Source organism: Leucoraja erinacea, chromosome 32, assembly GCF_028641065.1.
Source record: "Leucoraja erinacea ecotype New England chromosome 32, Leri_hhj_1, whole genome shotgun sequence".
Taxonomy (NCBI): domain Eukaryota; kingdom Metazoa; phylum Chordata; class Chondrichthyes; order Rajiformes; family Rajidae; genus Leucoraja; species Leucoraja erinaceus.
In genome coordinates this window covers 6,091,340-6,114,490 of record NC_073408.1, presented here as the reverse complement: position 1 = coordinate 6,114,490, position 23,151 = coordinate 6,091,340, and the positions used below count along the sequence as shown (strand labels likewise).

Sequence of the window (23,151 nt, the reverse complement as noted above, 5' to 3'; positions counted from 1 at the left end):
AATTAATCAGGAGGGTTCATGAGGGTAGAATTAAGCCATTCGGCCCATCAAGTCTACTCCGCCATTCAATCATGGCTGATATATCTCTCCCTCCTAACCCAATTCTCCTGCCTTATCCACATAACCCCTAACACCGGGTTGGTTTATACAGTCAGAAACAGGCCCTTCTGCCCAACTCGGCCGTGCCGGCCAAGATGCCCCATTTTGAACTGGTCTCATCCGTCCACGTTTGGCCCGTACCCCGCTAAACCTTCCAGTGAAGGTCATATCTTAGGTGTAACAATGTCCAAGACTGGATCCCCAACCGCCCGACCTGAACCGTCTGAGCCACGACTCTTGGCCGACGGGAAAAATGTGTCTGAAACAAGGACGCGGCCATTCATCATATTTTGTAGTTTTTATTGAACACAAGTATCTGACATAATGCAAAGTCAAAAATTCTTGGTTAGTAGTCAGTATTTACACCATTGATAGTGGAAAGGTGGTTTTATCCGCACTCAATAAAAAGTTCTGCAACAGGAGAGAAGGCTCTAAGTGCAGGGTATTCTGGTTAGGGGTGACAGTGGAGGCTCTGTCTATGATCCGGGGAAGAAGCACAGGCTTTGAGATTACGACTGGAAGGGTGCAAGTCTGTGTTGCTATCTGCTCAAGGCACGAGGGCTGCATTTCTTTCTCCGTGTCTACTTGGGAGCTGCCGTGTTTGCCCACTGTTGTAACTGGGGAGGGGAGATCTTAATTGGAAGCCCTCAGCCGATATCCCTCCGATCCTAGTGGGGATCGATGGAGGGGGGATTGGGGGGCAGTGTTCACTACCGGCTAACCGCAGCACAGCGATAAACATGTTATTTTTAAAAGCACTTCTTATTTTTCACCAGGTGCAACGCAGGAGATAAATCGGCCTCCTTGATTACACCACTTAGTTCTACCTGTTCACCGAAGATGCATTTGCAAACCAAGACGACAAACATTTATTCCTTTTGCTTGGGGGGGGGGGGGTCGTTGCATACATGCAATGATCTGTGTAAACTTGGTCCCATGACAATCCCAGCACGAATACTACATCGAGTGACAATTGGGATGTCACTAGATAACTATAATGGGGAGGGGGGTGGAGAGGACTTGATTTAAGGCAGCATTGCAATCAGATGGCATTTCCTTTTTTGCTGTGTTGCTGAAGCAGTAAATTAAGTCGGAAACTAATCTGCCGGGTCCTTGTCTCCTCTGCGCACAGGCCAAGCCTTGGGGATGGAAAGTGTGGTCGAGGAAGCTGCCCCCAATGTCACCCCTAAAGTTGAACATAAGCAAACACTCGAAGCGAATGACAAGACCAGTATTTTCACAGTTTGAACTTACAAATTAGCAATGCGATCATTACTGGACTGAGACTGCACACAAATTAAAAGGACATGAAAGATTAATACCCCCATTCGATTGTGCTAATGGGGAATGTTCCCAGTCTAACCATTTTTTTTAAAAAACATTACAGGCAATAAAAGTTATAACACATGGATTTCATGCCCAAACAGATTTTTGCCTCACCTTATTTCTGTTTTAAAGTTCCCCACCCAGTGACGGCATTATCCCACACAATCTTCAGAACTACTTGCTACACCTTTCACAACCAAGCTATGTTGAGTTTCTCTTTGAAATACTAATGACAAAAAACACACTATAATATTCACGCATTCACAGTGCACAAGCTTGCAGTTTTTTTTTAAGAAATTGAAACATTGCTTCAGAAACGGAAATGGGCTACAGAACGCCTTTCACCACTGAATGAAGGCTTTTGTAGCTGAAACAAGCAGGAACAATTAACTTTGAATGGAGTAAACTGGTCTTAATATGATATGAAATCAGGCAGGACAACTCAGGACTTTAATTTCTGAGAGCAGGTCAGATAAGCAATGTGTTTCCTAACAAAAGTGTAACAAGGAAGGATATCGCCAAAACTTCCATTCAATAAAAATATCGTGGACAAAAGCAAGCTAAACTATCGTCATTTTGAACAGGCTTTGGAATAAACAGTTGCAAAGCCTGTTACACTGACACACAATTAGAACAGGTCAGGGATTAAACAATTATCGTTTTGCAGTCGTGTACCAATAAACACTGAAAATAAAAGTTGGCAAAAAAAATTAATATTCCTTTCATAAAATTGAATACTGCAAATTGAAATATACTTCACATATGCAAATTTACAAACCTTCTGTTTAGTCAAAAGCTAACTCAGGATCAAAACTTGCAAAATAAAAAAAAAAAACTATAAACATAGGTTAAGATAGCAATGCTTTGTGCACGTAATGTACTTGTATGAACAGTGAAGCAATCACATTTGTAGCCTTGCAACAGTCATTTATAAAGCTGTGTTTTAATCGGTTTTCTTAACTTTGAAAAAAAAGAGGATAAAAATCAGTTGTGGCTGTTTCTACAGGAATGTACCGAAAATTTGTTTAACTTCAGACGCTATAACATAGGAATAAACTGAAGGCGTTTCTCAGTGTTTAACTAACTGAAGAACTCACACATTATCTACAAATCACAATCCTTACTAAGCGCAGTGAAAAATGATAACTAAAGTACCCAGGTAATTCTCTTTACCAATTTTAGTCACATGGTCAACTCTTTTAATGACAGAATTTTACAAAAAAGCAAGGGCGCCACAATTGATCCTCTTCTGAGCTGAAATCTACAAACAGGAAAACATGTTCAAAAATAATAAAAGAGACACTGAAGTGAGAGTGGTTTCTGCTTTTGTGTTGATCATGCTTTGCTTTCATTCTCATTTGTTTGTGTGGCTTCATTAGGAATGGTCTTTACTTCTGTCCCTTCTTGTTTGGGCTTCTCCTCTAAGGGGACCTTCCTGTCAACCAGAGAGTGATGAAGAACATGAATAACCAAGAAGTGGAAGGAAACGACAGCACCCCGCAGTGGGTGTGAGTGTCAGGAGAATACTGTCATGTACACTCCACCCGGGTGACTCCAATATCTGTACACTTTAGATATAGTTTCAGAGGGGAAAATCACTGCTCAGTGCAGAATAGTTAAAAACACTTTTCACGCCACCAATTGGGTGACTGCTCTCAATGGAACTAGGAAGATACCACCACATCCAGGAAAATCTTCAAAGTTCCCTGAAGGACATGAGGTGTCGGAGTAACTCAGCAGGTCAGACTACATCTCTGGAGAATGGAGAGGCGACATTTTGGGTTGGGACCATCCTTAAGACTGATTGTTGGGGGCGGGGGAGTGGGAGGGGGAGGGGGGAGGATCCCAACCTGAAATGTCACCTATCCAGATGTGCTTCAGAGATGCTGCCTGACCCGCTGAGTTACCACCTGTTGAGTCATTTTGTGTATTAACCAGCATCTGCAGTTCTTAGTTTCTTCAATGTTCCCTTGTTACTGAACAAGATTGATCCCCTAATTCTGAAAGAACAAATGGTCTTTGAATCTCCAAAATAATCATTTTGCATGCAATTGGGTTTAATCAATATATATATATATAACACCATCTCCAAAGAATATGGCGTGAGAACGTTGTATGAACCAAAGCATCAAGCATGCTTAAAATATGAAGGCAGCACAGGGAATGAATTCACGGAAGGAATCACGATGGTGGAACCTGCACTTGGGACAGACAGTGAAACAGATAAAGCTCCCACCAGTTAGTGCATTGAAGGTTGCCCTGTTGCACCAGCACTTCACAGTGACCTGGCTCAAGGGCGTCTCTTACCTGCTGAATTCACCACCGCTACCCAGCACACACTAAGAAGTGTCTCCCAGTCTAAAATAACGAGCCGAGCCAACCTTCTCTCCCAGTTCATTTATGTTTTCCTCATCACTCACCGACTTAAAAAAAATAAAAAATCACCACACCACCAAACAAACATTTTTAAAATGGAATTTCCAAATGAAACCCGGCTCACAAGCTTCAGAAGCAAGCCTTGTAATTTATTTTTTTAATTATCGTGGCAGAAGCAAGCTAAACTATCGTCATTCATCTCGGACCCGGTGAGAAGGTGGCTACGTTTTTTTATCAGTGATGTTTGCTGTACAGTTCTGGTGGAGGTTTACAATAGTCATACAGAGGAAGCTGAGACATGCTGTGGTCCCACCACCAGGATGGGGAGAGGTCCATGTCACCAGCAAGTAGCTGAGGAGCAGGAGCGTGCTGGGAGCAGTAGATACCTGACACTTCCTATCCCAGGGATGGGAGAAGAATACCTCTCACTGCAAAGCCGTCAACCGTGACCTAAAGTCCAATCCCCAACAATCCCACAACGCACCTCTACATCACTGACTTCAAAACAAATTCACCACAGAATAAAAATAAATAAATTTCTAAATGAAACTTGCTCACTAGCTTCAGAGGCAAGCAAGCCTTCATAGATTCATGGGATAGGGGCAGAATTAGGCCATTCGGCCAATCGCGTATTGTCTTTCTGCTGACTGGTTGGCATGCAACAAAAGCTTTTCACTGTAGCTCGGTACTCGTGACAATAAACCAAACTAAACGAAAGTCTACTTCGCTGTTCAATCATGGCTGACCTATCTCTCCCTCTCAACCCCATTCTCCTGCCTTCTCCCCATCACCCCTGACACCCGTACTAATCAAGATTCTATCAATCTCCGCCTAAAAAATATCCATTGACTTGGCCTCCACAGCCGTCTGTGGCAATGAGTTCCACAGATTCTCCACACTTCCCATTATTAATCATCTTCCATGGGCATTTGATCATCCCAATGCTTCTGCATTCAACAGTGTTTCTGGAGCAGGGTTGTGGCAAGTCCTGCCTCTCGGTGAACCAGGTGATGGGTGGACTTTGAGGACAACCTTGAGGAGTTCTGGACCTTGAAGATCCAGCCACACTTGCCTCACCATTGTGGTCTGTCCAATAGGTCTCACAGCTGGCTGAGATCTAGATGGGCACTGGTGGAGTGGGAGGGCAGATGTCACTCAGAGAGAGTGAGGCAAGCTCATGTTCCCCGAGTTGCTGATAGGATGGCACAAAGGAACTCTGGAAAACCAACAGAAGGCAGATCGCTGGAGTGATTATCGTCCAAATGCTGAGTCGGAGACGGTTCAGTCGGTCAGCAAGCCTCGCAACATCGCCATCTGCCCCCATGCAGGCGACAGCCCAGTCTTCCACTTCCGTCCTCTGCTCCTGCGTGGCCTCCGAAGGTGGTTGCAGCAGAAACTGCGGCTTTGGCATTGAAGCCCTGCATGGGTGACTGCAAGGGTGTAGCAAACACATTGGCAATGGATGGACCGCTCAAGTCCTGCCCAACCAAGATGGTGCTGGATTCCTCCCTGCTCCACGATGTTCCACGGGACTTCTTGGTGGGCTTCCCAGTTCCTCGAGGACTTCCTTCCACACCCACATACTTCCTTCCACACCCACATACCCCTCGGCCCTAGTTGATCAGCCGCCGAGACAGTCATCACTTGAGGTCTTGGCAGCAGAACCCTTCTGACCCCCCCCCTCCCACCCTCCCATTCACCATCCTCCACCCTGGTGCCTGGCAGCACAAAACCGGTGCAGACCCCTGTCTCCACGCTGTTCAGCTTCAGGATCTGTAGTGGTGGGAAACCTAGGAGCGGTATATTCATCTTCACCAACATTGTTGTCCAGCACCTATCCAGGTGGCAAACACTGGGGTACCTGAGAACAGCAAGTGCGAGAGGGTAGGTTTATATGGAAAGGTGAATGTAAGGGGTGCATCTTCCATGGTCGAGAGTGTGGGACAAGAGGGGGGGGTCCCGACGGTGTTTCAGTGCAAGGATGCCTTCATCTTCACCACTGCCCGAGCTTCCGTGATGGCCACTCTGACAATAGCCAGCACTCTCCTCTCTGTGGGGCTGAGATACATAGGCAGGATTCTTCCGTCTCCTGGAGCCTCCAGTTCTGTAAGAGAGCATCACCGATGCTGTGGAGATCACTGGATGGGCACTGGTCATCTTGATCATCCAAGCGAAGGTGATGTGTCTTGTGAACTTTGCACCTTCCTTGACCATACAAGGGAGTAGTCCAGCCTAAGGATGTTTGACTTGACTGATGAACGGTGCTGCCAAGTGTTGGGAACGGTGCATTGAACAGTGACTGGAGCCAGTGGCACGGACAATGGGTCATGCCCTTCACTGACTGCACATGTGAGGTAATTGAACTACTTGTGGCATTCTACCTAAAGAACCCGCTGCATTGGAGATCCACGATTAGTCCTCTTCTCGGGCCATTCCCCATGGAGACATTGCTCTTCACCTAGGTCCACAACAGCCGGGGTCACCACCGTGTGCACCCTTGCACCTGAGGGGCTTCTGGCAACTTGCTTCACCTCAAGGCTCCAAGTGCAACGCCAGAGAACGGGACCCATTCACTTCATTCTTCCCTTCCCCACGCCAGGTTCTCTTTGACGACAACTGTCGGTAGCAATGGTGGAGGCACAATGGTGCCAACTTGGTGTGGTACAGAGGCAAGTTCCCCCGGACATTGGGGTTTGTGCCGTCGGTTCAAGCAAACTGGAGTTGGAAGCCCATAGTGAGCGGACGGGTCAGATGTGCTTCTGCTTACAGCGTGACCAACAAATGGGGCTAACAAGAGTTAGTTACTACCAAGCACACCAATAACTGAAGTCTTAGCACTTCCAACACCCAACTCAAAACTCAAACTCAACTCAAATTAAACATTAATGTTTTATGTGTAGGTACACAAAAATGCTGGAGAAACTCAGCGGGTGCAGCAGCATCATGCTGCTGCAGTTTCTCCAGCATTTTTGAGTACCTTTGATTTTCCAGCATCTGCAGTTCCTTCTTAAACAAATGTTTTATGTGTCATTCCTAACTGTCACTGTATGTCATGTTGTCATTTTTGGGAGTGGAGCACCAAGGCAATTCCCTTGTATGTGAATACTTGGCCAAGAAACTTATTAATTCAAACTGAAAACCCTACTGGGAACCAGAGATGGATTAGAGTAACTGCACCTTACAGTACGTCAGTGTTTACTGCACCTACGGGCGTCACTTTCAGGGTTAATTTACTGCACAACACACAGGAGATGAGATTCTGAAGGACACAAGATCATTGCAGTAACTGGCCAGAAGCAAATGGGAAAAAAACAATGAAGTCGATTTTAACAAAAAAAAAAAAAATCTGAAATTCCCCCTGAAGCAGAAATCTGTGTACAAAACACATGCACAATGATGAGGCAACCCATGCATGAAACGTGGTCATTATTCAGACAAAAGGAAGGCACCAGAGGAGATGGGGGTCACTAGACACATGTTTATTCGTGTGTTTACCAAAGTGCTGAGGATCTCTCATTGAATCAGCACTTCCATGATCAGCCAATTCAAGTCTGGCTCTGATTGAAGAGCGGGGGAAGGTTCGCTGGCTTTGATCGCTGAGGCTAATAGTGGGGAAGGGAATGATCTTCCAAGATGGCCGCCAAACCCAGGCGACCATTTGTGTGCTAGCCACAGAAGCCAATCTCCAATCACATGTTACAATCGCTCCACATTCTTACATCTGCTCCCTTACCATGTATCTATACACTGTCAATGTCTCGATTGTAATCATGTATTGTCTTTCTGCTGACTGGATAGCATGCAACAAAAGATTTTCATGCCATAAAAAGAGTACACGGGACAATAAACTAAACTGAACTTCTGGCTGTAGCACTCACCGCTTGTTTACTCTTACAACCTCAATGGAACCGAGTCCATAACCGCCCAGCGATCGCTTGCACTGAGCAGCGATGGATTCCCCCCACAAACCTGGCACGAGTGAAGCCGATCATATTAATTTTCATTGGTTTTGAGTTGAGTTGAGTTTATTTTATTGTCACCTATACCAAGGCACGGGGGGAAATCCTTTGTTGTGTGCCAACCAGTTGGCGGAAAGGCAATACATGATTACAATCAAGCCGTCCACAGTGCACAGATGCATTATAAAGGGAATAACTCTTGGTGCAAGGTACATCCAGTCGAAAATAGTCCGAGGGTCTTCAATAGTAGTTGAGGAATGCTCCCTAGTTTTGGTAAGATGGTTCAGGATATGAAGGCCAGGTTGGCAGGATTTGTTAGAAGCCTACTAAACACCAGCTAACTTGGAGTGCAGTCCTGACCTACCATCTACCTCATCTCAATCGTAAGTGGAAAGTACTTTGAAATGCCGACACTTTTGGAAATGAAGCACAAAAGAAGCTAAGCTGCAGTTGAAAGGTGCTCGATCAATGCAAGTCTCTTACTGATTTCCAGAGTTCTCAAAGCTGCCTTACAGCGCCAGAGACCCGGGTTCAATCCTGACTACAGGTGCTGCCTGTTCAGAGTTTTTGTGTTCTCCCTGTGACCGTGTAAGTTTTCTCCAGTTTCCTCCAAAGATGTACAGGTTTGTGGGTTTGGTAAAACAATGTAAACTGTCCTTAGTGTGACGGGCAGTGTTAGTGTACGGGGTGGTCGCTGGTCGACATGGGGCTCTTTTCTCGAAGGAAATGATCTAAAACGCTTCGTACTAACTGTTTACTAGCTTGTTATCTCAGGTCAGGACCCCCTTGACGTTATTCCCTTAAACTGTCTCATCCACAGCATAAAACAGTGCTCTCCATTCTTGGGTGCCAGCTCCATCTGCAGATTCTTGGACCTTACTCACCAAGTCCTATTGCAATACTCAGGAAGTAAAACTGAGTTTTAATGCTTAAACCCAGACCTAACTTGTTGGATTGCATGATTAGACCCCAAATTGCAAGAAACACCAATTGAAATGATTTTGAATTTATGGAGCCAAAAAACACAGAAACAGGCCCTTCGGCCCAACTTGCCCATGCAGAACAGTTTCTTCTCAGCTGTAATCGGGCAACTGAACCGTCCTCTCATCAGCTAGAGTGCGGTTCTGATCTCCCATCTACCTCATTGGAGACCGTTGAACTACCTTTACTTAGACTTTATCTTGCACTCAATGTTGTAACCTTTATCCTTCTTCTGTACACTGTGGAGGGCTGGATTGTTATCATAAATAGTCATAGTATCATACAGCGTGGAAACAGGCCCTTCGGCCCAACTTGCCCGCACCAACCAACATGTTCCATCTACAGCAGTCCATCCTGCCTGCGTTTGGCCCAAATCCTGCCCTATCCATGTTACCTGTCCAGGTGTCTTTTACATGTTGTTATGGTGCCTGCCTCAACTACCTCCTCTGGCAGCTCGTTCCATATTCCCACTGCCTACTGTTCAACGGGTATTTGGGAAGCTTAACTTGGTTTTAATTTACATTTAAAATTCTACTTATGCAAAGGGTAATTGTTTTGGAAGGCAGGTTCAATATTAATGAAAAGCTGAAGTCATTTTATTCCCTTCAGCCCAACCAATACAGTGAGCACATTAATACGTGAGCTGGAAAGTTGTGTCAAACACTAACTAATATGCTGTTGACACGAATTAGCAAATTCATTTTCCCCACTACAATTAAAGATAATTTAAATTGCCTGTGATGTTGCAATTCAACTGGAAAGAGCTTCATGTTGAACGAAAAGGCAACGGTGCAACATGTTGTTGTTTAATTGGAATGATCCTTGCAAATTTAGGTGACATGTTTACGGAATTACGATCAGTTACGGAAGCTACTAAACCCATCCCAAATAATTAGCCCCATCTGCGTGCCTAAGCATCAGAGAATGCCGGATTTCCCCGAAGCATGTTAGGCACGGTGGCGCAGTCATGGAGTTACTGCCTTCTGGACAGAGACCCGGGTTTGGTCAATAGACAATAGGTGCAGGAGTAGGCCATTTGGCCCTTTGAGCCAGCACCGCCATTCAATGTGATCATGGCTGATCATCCCCAATCAGTACCCCGTTCCTGCCTTCTCCCCATATCCCCTGACTGCCTAATTTTTAAGACCCCTATCGAGCTCTCTCTTGAAAGCATCCAGAGAATCAGCCTCCACCGCCCTCTGAGGCAGAGAATTCCATAGAACTGGTGCGCCTGGTTGGTGCTGGCTCGTTGGGCCAAACAGGCTGTTGACACGCTGTATGTCTAAACTATACGGCTCGATTGTAATCATGTATTGTCTTTCTGCTGACTGGTTAGCACGCAACAAAAGCTTTTCACTGTACCTCGGTACACGTGACAATAAACTGAACTCAAATGGATAGGAAAGGTTTGGAGGGATATGGGCAAATGGGACAAGCTTAGATGGGACATCTCGGTATACATGGACGGGTTGGGCTGAAGGGTCTGTGTCCGTGCCGTATCACTCTATGACTGCGTTAAAACGGGATGTCATCTCAACGATCTGGGAGGAAATGGGTTGAGTTATTTGCAGTGAAGTTAGTGACCAGGTTTTATGCAGGATTATGCAGGACACAAAAGCACAAGAGAACCACGACATAGACAATGACAAGCAAGTAGCGATTAGTGTGAAAAAGGCCCATACTCTTCCTTCTCTGGAGCAGGTGGTGAAACGGCATCAGTAGCAGAGGGAGCAAGGTCAGGAGCCTTCCCGCCGCCCATAGTGGGAAGAGAAGAATTGCCAAGAGCTGCAAAAACATCCTTTGCAAGATCAATGTCTGAGGTCTTGAAGGTCCCTCCGTCATTTGGAAAGTCCTCGCCCTTGGAGGGCTTTTTGCTGCCGTCCGTGGCAGCCTCCTTCTTCGCGCTGGCGGAGTTATTCTTTGCTTCCCCCGGGCTCTTCACTGGGCTGGGCTTCGGAGCGGCGGCTTCGGGGCTCTTGGCCGCTGCGGGAGCGGTCGGCTTGGGTGACTGCTGCTGCTGCGCCGCCGCAACCGGGTTGCCGGGACCGGCGGTGGCGGCGGGTTTGGCGCCGCCGCTGCCGCCGCCGCCGGCCGGAGCTAGCGAAGCCTCTTTGGCTTTACCGGCCGCGGGCGGCGGTGCAGGGCCGGCGTTCGAGACCGGAGCAGCGGCAGCGGAGGAGGAGGACTTGGCAGCAGGAGGAGGAGGTGCGGAGGAAGAGGCCGGAGCGTCGCTGAGGTCTACGAGGGGGGCGACTTTGGGGGCGCCGTCCGCCTGGGGCACGGCGGGCGACACGGCGGCGGCGGCGGCGGCCTTGGGCGTGTGCGGCGCGGCGTTAGCGGCGGGTGACGGCTCTGGGGTGGTCGTGGCCGGGAGAGCAGCGCTGGAAGTGAGTGTGGTCGTTTCACTCGTCGGACTGTTTTGAGCGGTGGCAAAGGTCTCAGTGATTGTGTCAGAGTTAGTGGTTACTGTAGTGACAGAAGGCAACATGTCCTCAACAGTGGCCTGGGTATCTGCTGCATGCCTGTGAGGATAACAGGAGTAGAAAATGGATAGAACAGTGGCAGAAAGGAACAAAAGCACACAAACAGACCCAATCAGACTGCCACGTACAACATCAACTTAGCACTGTACAGTAGGAGTGAAAACAGAACTGTTTTACATTCACAATACCACAAACAGTTAAAAATCTTTAACACAAAAACAGGAAAGGACATCTTTCAATAATCCTGATTAACAAAGCTATTATGGACAAGTGGTTGCATAATTCCTCTTTCTGAGATTAACTCAAAAGGAAAATACTTTTGTCCGTGTCAAATTATGTATCTGCAAAGCACTTTCAGATTAAAGTTTAGAATTATTATGTGTACAGGCCGTAATGTTCATTTGATGGAGGGAAATCTAATCTCTTTCTGATATTCATGCATGTACAGCCAATCATAAACAGATAAATGCCAAAGGGTTGTTAATAAACTGAATTTCCAAGTCAATGCTTTCAGACTCATTAAATAAAAACCACATCAGATTTTAATGATTTCTTAGTTTTGAGCTGAGCTAGTTCACTTTAAACTGTTTACAAGTTTTGATTCCTTGAGATTTGTCATTCGCAGTTACAGGCTTTGAATTTGGCTTGCGTGTTCTAATAAGTTAATTGACATTACTTTAAGATGGGAGTTGCCATCAAGGAACCAGAAGTCAAATTAAATTGACCACAGTAAAGAAACTGGTGGAATTTGGAGAAGCAATTCAGCGAGTGGGAATTATTAGCCAACCATAGAGCCACAGACATCAAACCAAACAAGGGGACTGCTTGGATGTACAGGACAGAGCAGTTGCGTTCGCAAACTCGTTGGCACTTACTCAGGCTCCGTCAGTGGAGTGGTTTCATTTGGTTCCGTCTGGCTGCCCCCGTCATGATTTGGTGTGCGTTCCTCCTCAGTCCGCACCTCCACAATTGGCTCCTTCGACTCATCTTTCCTGAGAAGGAATGCAAGGGCGGCACTTTGCAGCATTTTATTTGGACTATTTGGGGATAAAAGCTTGGAAACGGGCCCGTTGGCTCGCTGCCTCCACGCCGATCAGCGATCGCCCGTACACACCGGCGCTATCCGACACATTAGGGACAATTGACGCTCTCGCTGGGACCGAGTGGGTTTCCTCCAGGTGCTCCGGTTTCCTCCCACACTCCAAAGACGTAAAGGTTTGTAGATTAATTGGCTTCCGGAAAAATTACAAATTGGCCCTGATGTGTCAGCTAGTGCTAGTGAATGGGGATCGCTGGTCGGTGCGGACTTAGTGGGTCGGGCTTATTTCCGCAAAGTATTTCTAATCTAAACTAAACCTCTATCTTTAGAGCTAAAATTCTCCACGTCACATTTATTATTCCAGCTCATTGATTCATTCATACTCATTTCATGCACAATTTCCCAAAACAGAAACGCATGAAACCGGTTTGGCCGATGCAGTTTCTACATCCTTTATAAGTTCATAAATAATAGGAGCAGAATTAGGCCATTCGATCCATCGAGTCTACTCTACCATTCAATCATGGCTGATCTATCTCTCCCTCCTAACTCCATTCTCCTGCCTTCTCCCCATAACCCCTGACAACCGTACTATTCAAGAATCTATCTATCTCCGCCTTAAAAATATCCATTGGCTTGGCCTCCAAAGCTGTCCATGGCAATGAATTCCACAGATTCCACATCTCATCTCCTTCCGAAAGGACCGTCCTTGAATTCTCTGGCCCTAGACTCCCTCCCACTAGTGCAGGGGTCGGCAACCTACGGCCCTTAACCCGAAATCATCCGGCCTGCAGGCGGTTTTTTTTCCCGTAGTCATCAGGCCCACAGACTTCCTTCATCTCCGATACCTCCCGGGCCCGAGGCGACCAGGCACGGTGACGCAAGGACGCAAGGAGGCCTGCGCTGGCGGCCGCAGGTGTGGAGCTGCCGAGCTCTGGCTGTACCGCATCCTGCGCAAAGCCACCGGCACGGCCATGTCTGGGCTTCACTGTCGGGATCGGGGTTGTCAATAGGCCGGGGACGAGTGAGCGTGAGTATTTGAGCCACTGCCTTCAGGACAGAGACAAGGCAATGGTCCGTAGGTACGCCGTGTTCATGTGTGCCCGTAACTAGGGGCCAGTGCTCCGGGTGGCATCCTCGAAGAGGCGGGATCTATGTGAACACGTGATTTGATGCCTGCCATTCGGGCAGGATCCATGGGAACACGTGGTAGATGTGGCCCGCCACCCGCTCACAGACATGCCACCCGGCCCTTATGTAGAACAAGGTTGCCGACTCCCCTGCACTAGTGGAAACATCATCTCCACATCTATCCTACCCAGGCCTTTTACTATTTCGTACGTTACAATGAGGTACCCCCTCATGCTTCTGAACTCCAGTGAGTACAGGCAAATGCTCATCAGATGTTACACGAATTTCGTGCATAATTTCCCGAAGCAGAAACGTTTGAAACCGAAGGTAGACACAAAATGCTGGAGTAACTCAGCGGTGGAGGCAGCATCTATGGAGAGAAAGAATGGGCGCGTTTCGGATCGAGACCCTTCTTCAGGTCGCCCATTCCTTCTCTCCATAGATGCTGCCTCACCCGCTGAGTTACTCCAGCATTTTGTGTCTACCTTGGTTTTTACAAGCATCTGCAGTTCTTTCTTACACACTGGAAACCGATTTGGCCGGCGCGGTTTCGGTAGCGGCGAGCTGCGCTTCGGTCACAACCGCCGCTGCACCGCAGGGCAGCTCCGGCTTTAGGCTACTCACGAGAAAGCAGCTTTCCCCTCTTCGATGTCCTTGCCCTTGGACCCTGGCCCCGGCTGCCCACAGAAGTTAACGGCGATGCACATGAGCAGACCACACTTGTTGATGAAGTAGCAGGTCACATCCACGGCCACCAGCAGGAGGAGGAACACCACGATCAGAATCCCCACGATGGCCCCTGTTCCCAGGCTGGAGTCATTGGATGAATTAGCTTCTGGAAAACATGCAGGCCATTATTCCCAATAATTATCCAATTTTAAATAATAATAATAATAATAATAATAATAATAATAATAATAATAATAATAATAAAAAAAATACTTTATTGATCCCCTCAGGGAAATTCAGATGTTCAGAAGCCCCCAACCAACAAACCCACACATTCAAAACAAATGCAGACAGAAAATACAATGTGGACACTACCTGAGAGAAATAAATACTTTAAAAGACCAATAATTAACAATTAAAAAGTAAAAAATGCAAAAATGCTTCCCCTACGAATGATAAAATCTAATGGCTGCAGGGGTGAAGGATCTCCTGAACCGCTCCGTTCTACAGGGCAGGGGGAGGAGCCCCATCTCAATGTTTTTTTTTTAAATTTGCACGTAACTGGACCAGAAACATGCGTGAAGGAGATTTGATCAATTGGAACCTGCAATTATTATTAAGAAAGAACTGCAGATGCTGGAAAAATCGAAGGTAGATAAAAATGCTGGAGAAACTCAGCGGGTGAGGCAGCATCTGTGGAGAGAAGGAATAGGTGACGTTTCGGGTCTCGACCCGAAACGTCACCTATTCCTTCGCTCCATAGATGCTGCCTCACCCGCTGAGTTTCTCCAGCATTTTTGTCTACCTGCAATTATTATTAAGTCCTTTTAATTGACACACGAGGATGCGTTCCTAAATCCTAAGGTGCCACACACCCAGGGACAAGACCCGACTAGAAAATCTTCACTCCAAAACAATTGATGAAGTAATCTGAGGATTTGCTGGCACTGAAGTCAGTTGTTCTGGAACTTCAAGGGATGTGGGGAAGGGGGAAGAACACACATCCGCAGTTGCTGAAACCTTAACTTTAATTCTCGGTTGAAGTTAGGCAAATTAATATTAAAGGGGCTGTCCCACTTGGGCAACCTAATTGGCGAGTTTAGAAGAGTTTAAAAAAATGACATGTTGAAGACCTCCTTCAACTATGTTGAAGACTAGCTACGACTAACTTTGGGAAAATTGGACACCGAATAGTGGAGAGTGAAGACGACCTCCTACGACTAACATGCCGACCTACTACGATCTATTACGACTAAACCTACGAGTAAAAGAAAACATCGATTTTTTCCATGGCGACCTTTTTTAACTCGCGGAGACCACTCTCGAGCATGAAGGAGAGTTACAAAGACCTCTCGTGTCGACCATGCTGCGAGTATGAGTCGAGGGCAAACTCGCCAGAACTCGCAGAGTAGGTCGCCCAAGTGGGACAGCCCCTTATGAAAGAATCTGGAGGAATTCAGTGGGTCAGGCAGCTTCTGTGGAAGACCAGCTTGGGCAGCTTCCAACCCAGCAGGATGGATATTGGTTTCACCACCTGTGATTCCTTGCCTATCTAAAGAAAGCCCCTGTGTCTGAATTATTGGAGAAGTTATTGGAGCTTTTAAAACTGATAACATTCATTTTTAAAGCTTTGCTGGATTATCTTTGGCTGCCACATGTGTGGATTAAAGGGTTTAAATAGTTCCTAGTTCGGTGGGATGGTGAGACGACAGAGGTTAAATATTCTATAATTGTCTCCAGAGATGTCACTGTGCTTCATTCAGACATCTGCAAAACCTGTAAGGCAGCAGCTGCACTGCTGTGCCTGAGTGACGCAGTGCTGCAGCGGTAAGCGTTGCTGCCTCACAGCGCCAGACCCAGGTTCAATCCTGACCGCGGGCGCTGTCTGCACGGAGGCTGCAGGTTCTCCCCGTGACTGTGTGGGTTTTCCCCGGGTGCTCCAGTTTCCATCCACACTCCAAAGAAGTACATGTACAACATCAACAGAGACCCACACCATCCTGGCCTCACGCTCATTTCACCAGTATCATCGGGAGAAAGGTACAGGAGCCTGAAAACTGTAACATCCAGGTTCAGGAACAGCTTCTTCCCTGCAGCCATCAGGCTATTAAACACTACAACCTCATATAAGCTCTGAACTACAATAGACTATTATTATTATTGCACTATTTTGTTTGTTTTTGAGTATGTGTATGTGTGTATATATATCGAACTACTTCCTTCCGGCAGATGTTACAAGGCCTTCTACGCCCGCACCTCTAGACTCAGGAACAGCTTCATTCCCAGAGCTATAGCTGCTCTGAACCGGCCCTGCTGAGTGCCCCCCACCCTCATGGACTGTCTCCCTCAGATGGTCACGTCGCACAGACACACATATGCACTATTTTATGCCTGTTTTGACTATTTTATCTAAATCTAATGTTCTTTGTACCATGATGTCGGATGTTCTCAGGGTATCTAAATCAATAAATTTTAGTCGTTACTTACAGCAGTTATGGCCATGTCGGCCCTACAAGTCCATGCCGAACAAATGAAGCTGCATACTCAAATCCATCGTTGCACCAATTATGTGCAATGACAATAACCATTCCATATTCCACACCCGCCACCACTCTATTATTCCCCCTCATATTATATATTCTGATATGTCCTCTTGTTTGATATTCTGTGACTGTGTATATTTTACACTCTGAACCTTCTGCGCTTTTCTCCTGGAGCGCATCTTTAGGTCATATCATTATTATATTATATATATATATGTATGGACAGAACTTTTCTTTTCTCTCTCATTTACTATCATATTATGTTTATGTATGGACTGTTTGCTGTTTATGCTGCAGCAATTAAGAATTTCATTGTTCTATCTGGAACATATGACAATAAAACACTCTTGACTCAAGGTTTGTGGGTTAATTGACTGTAAATTGGTCCTATCGTGTAGGAGTGAACTAGGGTGAAGGTGATCGCTGGCCGGCGTGGACTAAGGGCGGCCGATGGGCCTGTTTCCATGCTGTATCTCTAAGCTAAACCTGTTCTCAACAACAAAGCAGAAATGAAACCCATGTGATCTTTGAAGAAAAATGATTGGGATTAAATATCGGTAACACATTTCTCTCAACCTTCGGGCCGATCTGTCATTAGACACTGAGCGGAGCGGGAGGTGAAGGTTCATTCTGCCCCCCGCCTGCCCCTCTTTATACGAGACGTGGAAAACAAGGTCTGGATGAACTACCCTAGAGATGAAGACGTTACCCACAGTTACTTATACATGGGCAACCACAGGCGGAGAAAGCAGTTTCTCTTTCCGCAGTATCTGCCTGACCTGCTGTGCTTTTCCTGCACATTCTGCTTTTGTTGGAGCAGGCTCAAAGCCTATCGTTGCCTCCTTGGTACAAAAGCTGTATGGACTGCAACATACATTCTGCAAACAGGTGGGTGGCAATGCAAAGAGAGCCCTTGATGTTGCCTCGGACTATAATTAAATAATTACCTTAGTCCGGGGATATGACAAGAGTGGAAGCTAACATCCAGCGGCACAGCGGTAGAGTTGCTGCCTTACTGCACCAGACACCCGGGTTTGATCCTGACCATGGATGTTGGCTGTATGGCAACACCCATGGTCAGAGGCACACCGCTAGTCACAGGCATCTAGTCCTGGTAGATGCCTAGACTTATGCATAGACTTATCGGATTGATGAATTGTTTATTAATTCAGCAATGTAATTCTCGAAATGATACTGAGCCAACCCCAATAACTGCTTTATGAAGAGTGATCTGGAGAGAGATTTGTGTCAGTCAGTCAATTTAATTTCAGTTCATTAAATAAAATGGGAATGAAAAACTGATGTCAGGTAAAGCTAATGGGGATAATGAGACCACTTGTTTAAAAAAAACATGTAGTTCACCAATGTATCTCTAAACTAATGTCTTTTACATTCATAGAATCATACAGCACAAAAAAAGGCCCTTCGGACTAACTCGTCTACACCAGCCAAAATGGGCAGCACAGTAGCACAGCAGTAGAGTTGCTGCTTACAGCGCCAGAGACCCGGGTTCGATCCTGACTACGGGTGCTGTCTGTACGGAATTAGTACGTTCTCCCCGTGACCGGCATGGGTTTTCACCGAGATCTTCGGTTTCCTCCCACACTCCAAAGACACTCAGATTTGTTGGTGAATTGGCTTACTATAAATATAAATTGTCCCTAGTGTGTGTAGGATAGTGTTAATGTGGGGGTCGCTGCTCAGTGCGGACTCAGTGGGCTGTTTCTGCGATGTATCTCTAAACTAAGCTAAACACAACCTCTAAGCTAATCCCATTTGCCCATATCCCCTTAGACTTTGGAGATACAACGCGGAAACAGGCCCTTCAGCCCACCGAGTCCGTACCGACCAGCGATCACCCCATACACTAGCACCATACTACACACTAGGGACAATTTACAATTTTACCAAAGCCAATTAGCCTACAAACCTGTCGGCCTTTGGAGTGTGGGAGGAAACCGGAGCGCCTGGAGAAAACCCATGCATTTGAGAGTTGATTAATCAGACTGACTTAAACTGCAGCTCCTTACACACGAATGTAATAACAAGGAACTGCAGATGCTGGTTTACAAAAGAAAGACACAAAGTGCTGGAGTAACACAGCGGGTCGGGCAGCATCTCTGGAGAGAAGGAACGGGTGACGTTTCGGGTCGAGACCAATAGATGATATTAGATTGGTGACTAGAGGGAACTATGTTGTTACAGATGCACTGTTAGTTGTAGAGTCTCTAACAAGGAATATCCAACACAGTATTGCAACCATTGCTACTGGCTGTTAATGTCAATTTACTTCTAAGATCATCAGGGCAACATTATAAATATTGATAAATTAGCTGTGATTTTCCGAAATAAGATTCAGTAATATCCCCTCAATCCTTCATCTTGTTTGCCCACAATCCACGGACTCTCATTTAAACGTACGCTGTTTGTTGAGTTTCTGTCGCCAGCCCGATATCAACAAATCGATCGGGGATGGATTAGCTATAAATTGTAAGTCTGAGTGTATCTCTTGCTGTCTGGGGAAACAGTGAGTTACTGCCCGACATGTCTGGTGTGCTGGCGGGTTTGTTGCCAGGTTGTGTCGGCTGTGGTCGGGAACACTTTGACAGGCAGCCATTTTAACCAAAGAAAGTCATAACAAGGAACTGCATGTGCTGGTTTGCCAAAGAAAGGCACCAGAGTGCTGGAGTAATTCAGCAGGGGGTGAGGCAGCATCTCTGGAGAACGGGGGTGGGACCCTTCTTCAGATTGACGGTGGGACAGATTGTTGGACAAAGGCCAGAGATGAAGAAAAAATAGGTGTGAGCCAAAAGAGTAAAGAGTTATGCGTTGTGAAGCTTGAGGATGGAAGTTGCAAATTATGAAGCTGGAGGGAGGAATGTAGGTGGAGAGGGAGGGGAGAAACTGGTGCTAGGTCAGTTAGGGGAGGGGGGAGAGGAAAGAAGGGGGGGAGGGGAAGGTTGGGGAAGGAGGAGGGGGAGGGAGGGATGGTGTTTGTAGAAGTTACCTATAATTGGAGAATTCAATGTTCACACCGTTAGGTTAGAATCTACCCAAGCGGAATATGAGGTGCAGCTCCTGCAGTTTGCATGTGGCCATACACACTGAGTTCACTCTATACACACTGTGTGACAGTTCTGCTGGAGCATTTGTCTGTTTTTGAAAAGGAAAATAAAGTCCACTGTTACCTCCACAGAGACCATTTCCCATCCAGAGTATTTAAACACTCTTCAGATAAATCCTCCAGCATTTTGATTCAACAATTGAATTAAAATGAAGGGACGATTTGACTGAGACAAAGAAGTGGAGTTTCAATTACATCTTTAGATTTGAAAATAAATTGAGACCCACATTGGGGCAGAGCTGCTGCCTTACCGCAACAGAGACCTTGGTTCGATCCTGACTGCGGGTGCTTGCCTGTACGGAGTTTGTATGTTCTCTCCGTGACCTGCGTGGGTTATCTCCGAGATCTTTGGTTTTCTCCCACACTCCGAAGGCGTACAGGTTTGTAGGTCTGAAAGGAGGGTCTTGACCCGAAACGTCACCCATTCCTTCTCTCCAGAGATGCTGCCGGTCCCGCTGAGTTACTCCAGCTTTTTGTGTCTACCTTCAATTTTCTTGGGCCCGCTCTGGGAGTAGAAGTGGGGGCGGATCCGGACCGCAACGGCCGTGAGTCCCAGGCCGAGCTCGGCGATCGTTTGCCTGCTTCTGCTGCTGTTGGAGGTGAGACGTTGTGTCACGCCAGGGTCTTGGGGCTGTCCCACTTTGGCCGTCAGGTCGGAGGCGCCCGAAGATTTCGTTCGCTACAAAATTTCGGAGCGCCGCGCGATATCGCGCACAACTCCATACCCCTCCGCGCTCCGCGCTTCTCCTCCACGCGACGACGAGGTCCCGTAACTTGCGTACCAAGGACACGCAAGTGGGACAAGGCCTTTAGTGTGCGGGGATCGCTGGTCTGCACAGAGTCAGTGGGCCTGTTTCTGCGCTGTGTCTCTAAACTAAACTAAACATAACTTTGATCCTCCTATGAACTGGATCAGTGATCAGTGTGGAAGCACCGGCCTCAATACGTCTACAGCCAGCATGCTCCATTATCTCCTCCAGCAGGAACATTAGGTAGCATAGACATGGTAATGTGATGGGCTTTTTCCACTCCAGTAACTCTAAGATAGGCCGGACGACCATGCAAAACACAGGGGCTTCACGCAGGAAGCCAAATATCCTTGTTCGCTCTGACCCATTAAGTATCTCTTGGTGGTGGTTCTTATTAACTCTGAAAACTAAAAAGTCCTTTCTGTGAGATGCACCGCCAAGAAAGCAGAACTAATTGGCTCAATCTAACACTGAGCCTTGCTTCAATACTGCAATTGATACTTCCAAATTGCTTGTAAATGCAATGCAACTCACATATAACCTGTTTAATTTAGACCAGCTAATACTCAATAATAACAGTATCAGATTTCATTAAGAACTGCTGTGTCTACTGTTTAAAATGCTCAAATGCAATGATGATTGACTACATATAGTGAAATGGTTGTTCCCAACTGGGGATGATTATCAGAATGACTAGGCAGAATGGTAAGAATCGGGCATGCGTTAAATTGGGGAGATCGAGTCACACAGCACGGAAACAAGCCCTGCAGCCCAACTTGTCCATGCCGAAGATAGACATAAATTGCCGGAGTAACTCAACGGGTCAGGCTGAGAAAAGGAATAGGTGACGTTTTGGGTTGAGACCCTTTTTCAGACTGAGAGTCAGGGGAGAGGGAAACTAGAGGTACAGAAAGGTTCAGAACAAATCACCGATGACCAAGGTAGACAGAAATGCTATAGAAAATCAGCGGGTGAGGCAGCATCTATGGAACGAAGGAATAGGTGACTTCTTCAGACTTGACCGATGACCAAGGAAAGGTGGAGCCCACAATGATCAAGATGCCCTTCCTAAACCAGTCCCATTTGGCCCATATCCCTCTAACGTTTTCCTATCCATCTTCCTGTCCAAGTGAATCCAGGGAAACTCTGGGTTTCACTTCAAATCATGCATTGAATTCACAGAGTTGCAGGCAAGTGAATGCTGACACAGTCTCAAACCAGTTGTCTCCAGCACACTCATGCAACATCAGGACCACGCATCACTTTCAGAACTGTTACAGTTTGCCCCACTTGTGTTCTGACTTGCTTCAAAGTCAACCTTAACGATCCTTGAACAGGAATAACGTCATAACGTATCTGAGTGCCGGAGCAACGATCTACTGCGATCTTCTACTAGTCTAGTTGTGGATGCAGCCCAGACCATCACGTTGACCAATCTCCCCACCACTGACTCCATCTACCCTTCAAGGTTGGCCTCAGCAAGGCCGCCAGCATTATCTATAACCTGTCTCACCCTGGTCACTCCTTCTCCTCCTTCCCATCAAGCAAGAAGGACAGAAGTGTGAAAACGCACACCACAAGATTCAAGGCACAGTTTCTTCCCAGTTGTTGTAAGGTAACTGTGGAACCGTCCCCTCACCAACCAGAGAGCGGTCCTGACCTCCCATCTACCTCATCGGAGACTCTGGGACTAGCTTTAATCGGATTTCACTGCATAATTTATCTTGCACAAAACATTAAACCCTTTATCCTCTCCCTTTTGTTTCTTTTCTCCAGAGACGTTGCCTGTCCCGCTGAGTTACTCCAGCATTTGTGCCCCCCCTGCAGTGTAAACCAGCATCAGCAATTCCTTCTTTCGCCACCAACGTAAAGAATTGCCTGAGCTTGCAAATTGGAAGGCAAATCATCTGCAATTGACCCCTGTATCAGCTCGTTTTGATTAACAAAGCAATGTTTGTGTTTTCATTTTTGACTCAGCAACCTCGAAACACTCTATGAAGTACTTTACAGCCATGGAGTACTTGTGAAGTGTGGTCACAATGGTAATGTGGAAAATACAGCAGGCAATGTGCAGGCAAAGAGCTCCCTCAACAGCAATGCAGTAATGACTGGATGATAGAGTCCTCCAGCACTGAACGAGGCCAATTTCACCCGCGGCTGCTGTGTTGACTCTGAAACATTAGCGCGGAGAAACTGGATGAGGGGAAACCCATTTAAACGCGTGTATGTCGCATAACATGCAATTTGGGACTTGTTTGACAATATTTGCACGGGCATTCAGATGAAATATCGCCCATTGGAAAATTACACCAGCCACTAACACCATTTCCCTCTCATATTTTGTGCCTTTAACGATGCTGTCACAGGCAGAGCATTTCTGTTCTGCTTAATGGAAACCCGATCGAAAAGTCACGATTTGGAGATTAAATTGGCAATCCAATGTTCAAAAGGTACGTCACAAAGGGGGGGGGGGGGGGGGGGGGGGGGGAGGGAGGTTGCGTAATTTAAAGGGACAAGATCTTGAGGCAATCATCGTTTGAAATGAGTTTTACTTAAATAGAAATATCGGGCACCCACATTTTGGGCTGAGAATCACAGCTTCCAGCTCATGCCAGGCCCACCAGTGGCGCAGCCCTAGAGTCCCTACCTTACAGCGCCGGAGACCCGGGTTC

General features: G+C 46.6%; 1 protein-coding gene across 7 annotated transcripts in view; it reads right to left on the bottom strand.

The window, feature by feature from the left end:
• Positions 1-382: 382 nt before the first annotated feature.
• Positions 383-23,151, bottom strand: part of ncam1a (neural cell adhesion molecule 1a) — a 335,029-nt gene continuing 312,260 nt past the window's right edge. For 2 of the 7 annotated variants that reach the window (XM_055660638.1, XM_055660640.1), the window contains 4 exons: positions 14,019-14,229; positions 12,100-12,216; positions 10,424-11,263; positions 383-2,860 (listed from right to left, as the gene is read on the bottom strand). In XM_055660638.1, the coding sequence (XP_055516613.1) occupies positions 2,761-2,860; positions 10,424-11,263; positions 12,100-12,216; positions 14,019-14,229 (1,268 nt within the window). In that variant the 3' untranslated portion in view covers positions 383-2,760. The remainder of the gene's footprint in view (positions 2,861-10,423; positions 11,264-12,099; positions 12,217-14,018; positions 14,230-23,151) is intronic. The other 5 variants (XM_055660639.1, XM_055660641.1, XM_055660643.1 and 2 more) reach the window with 3 other exon arrangements.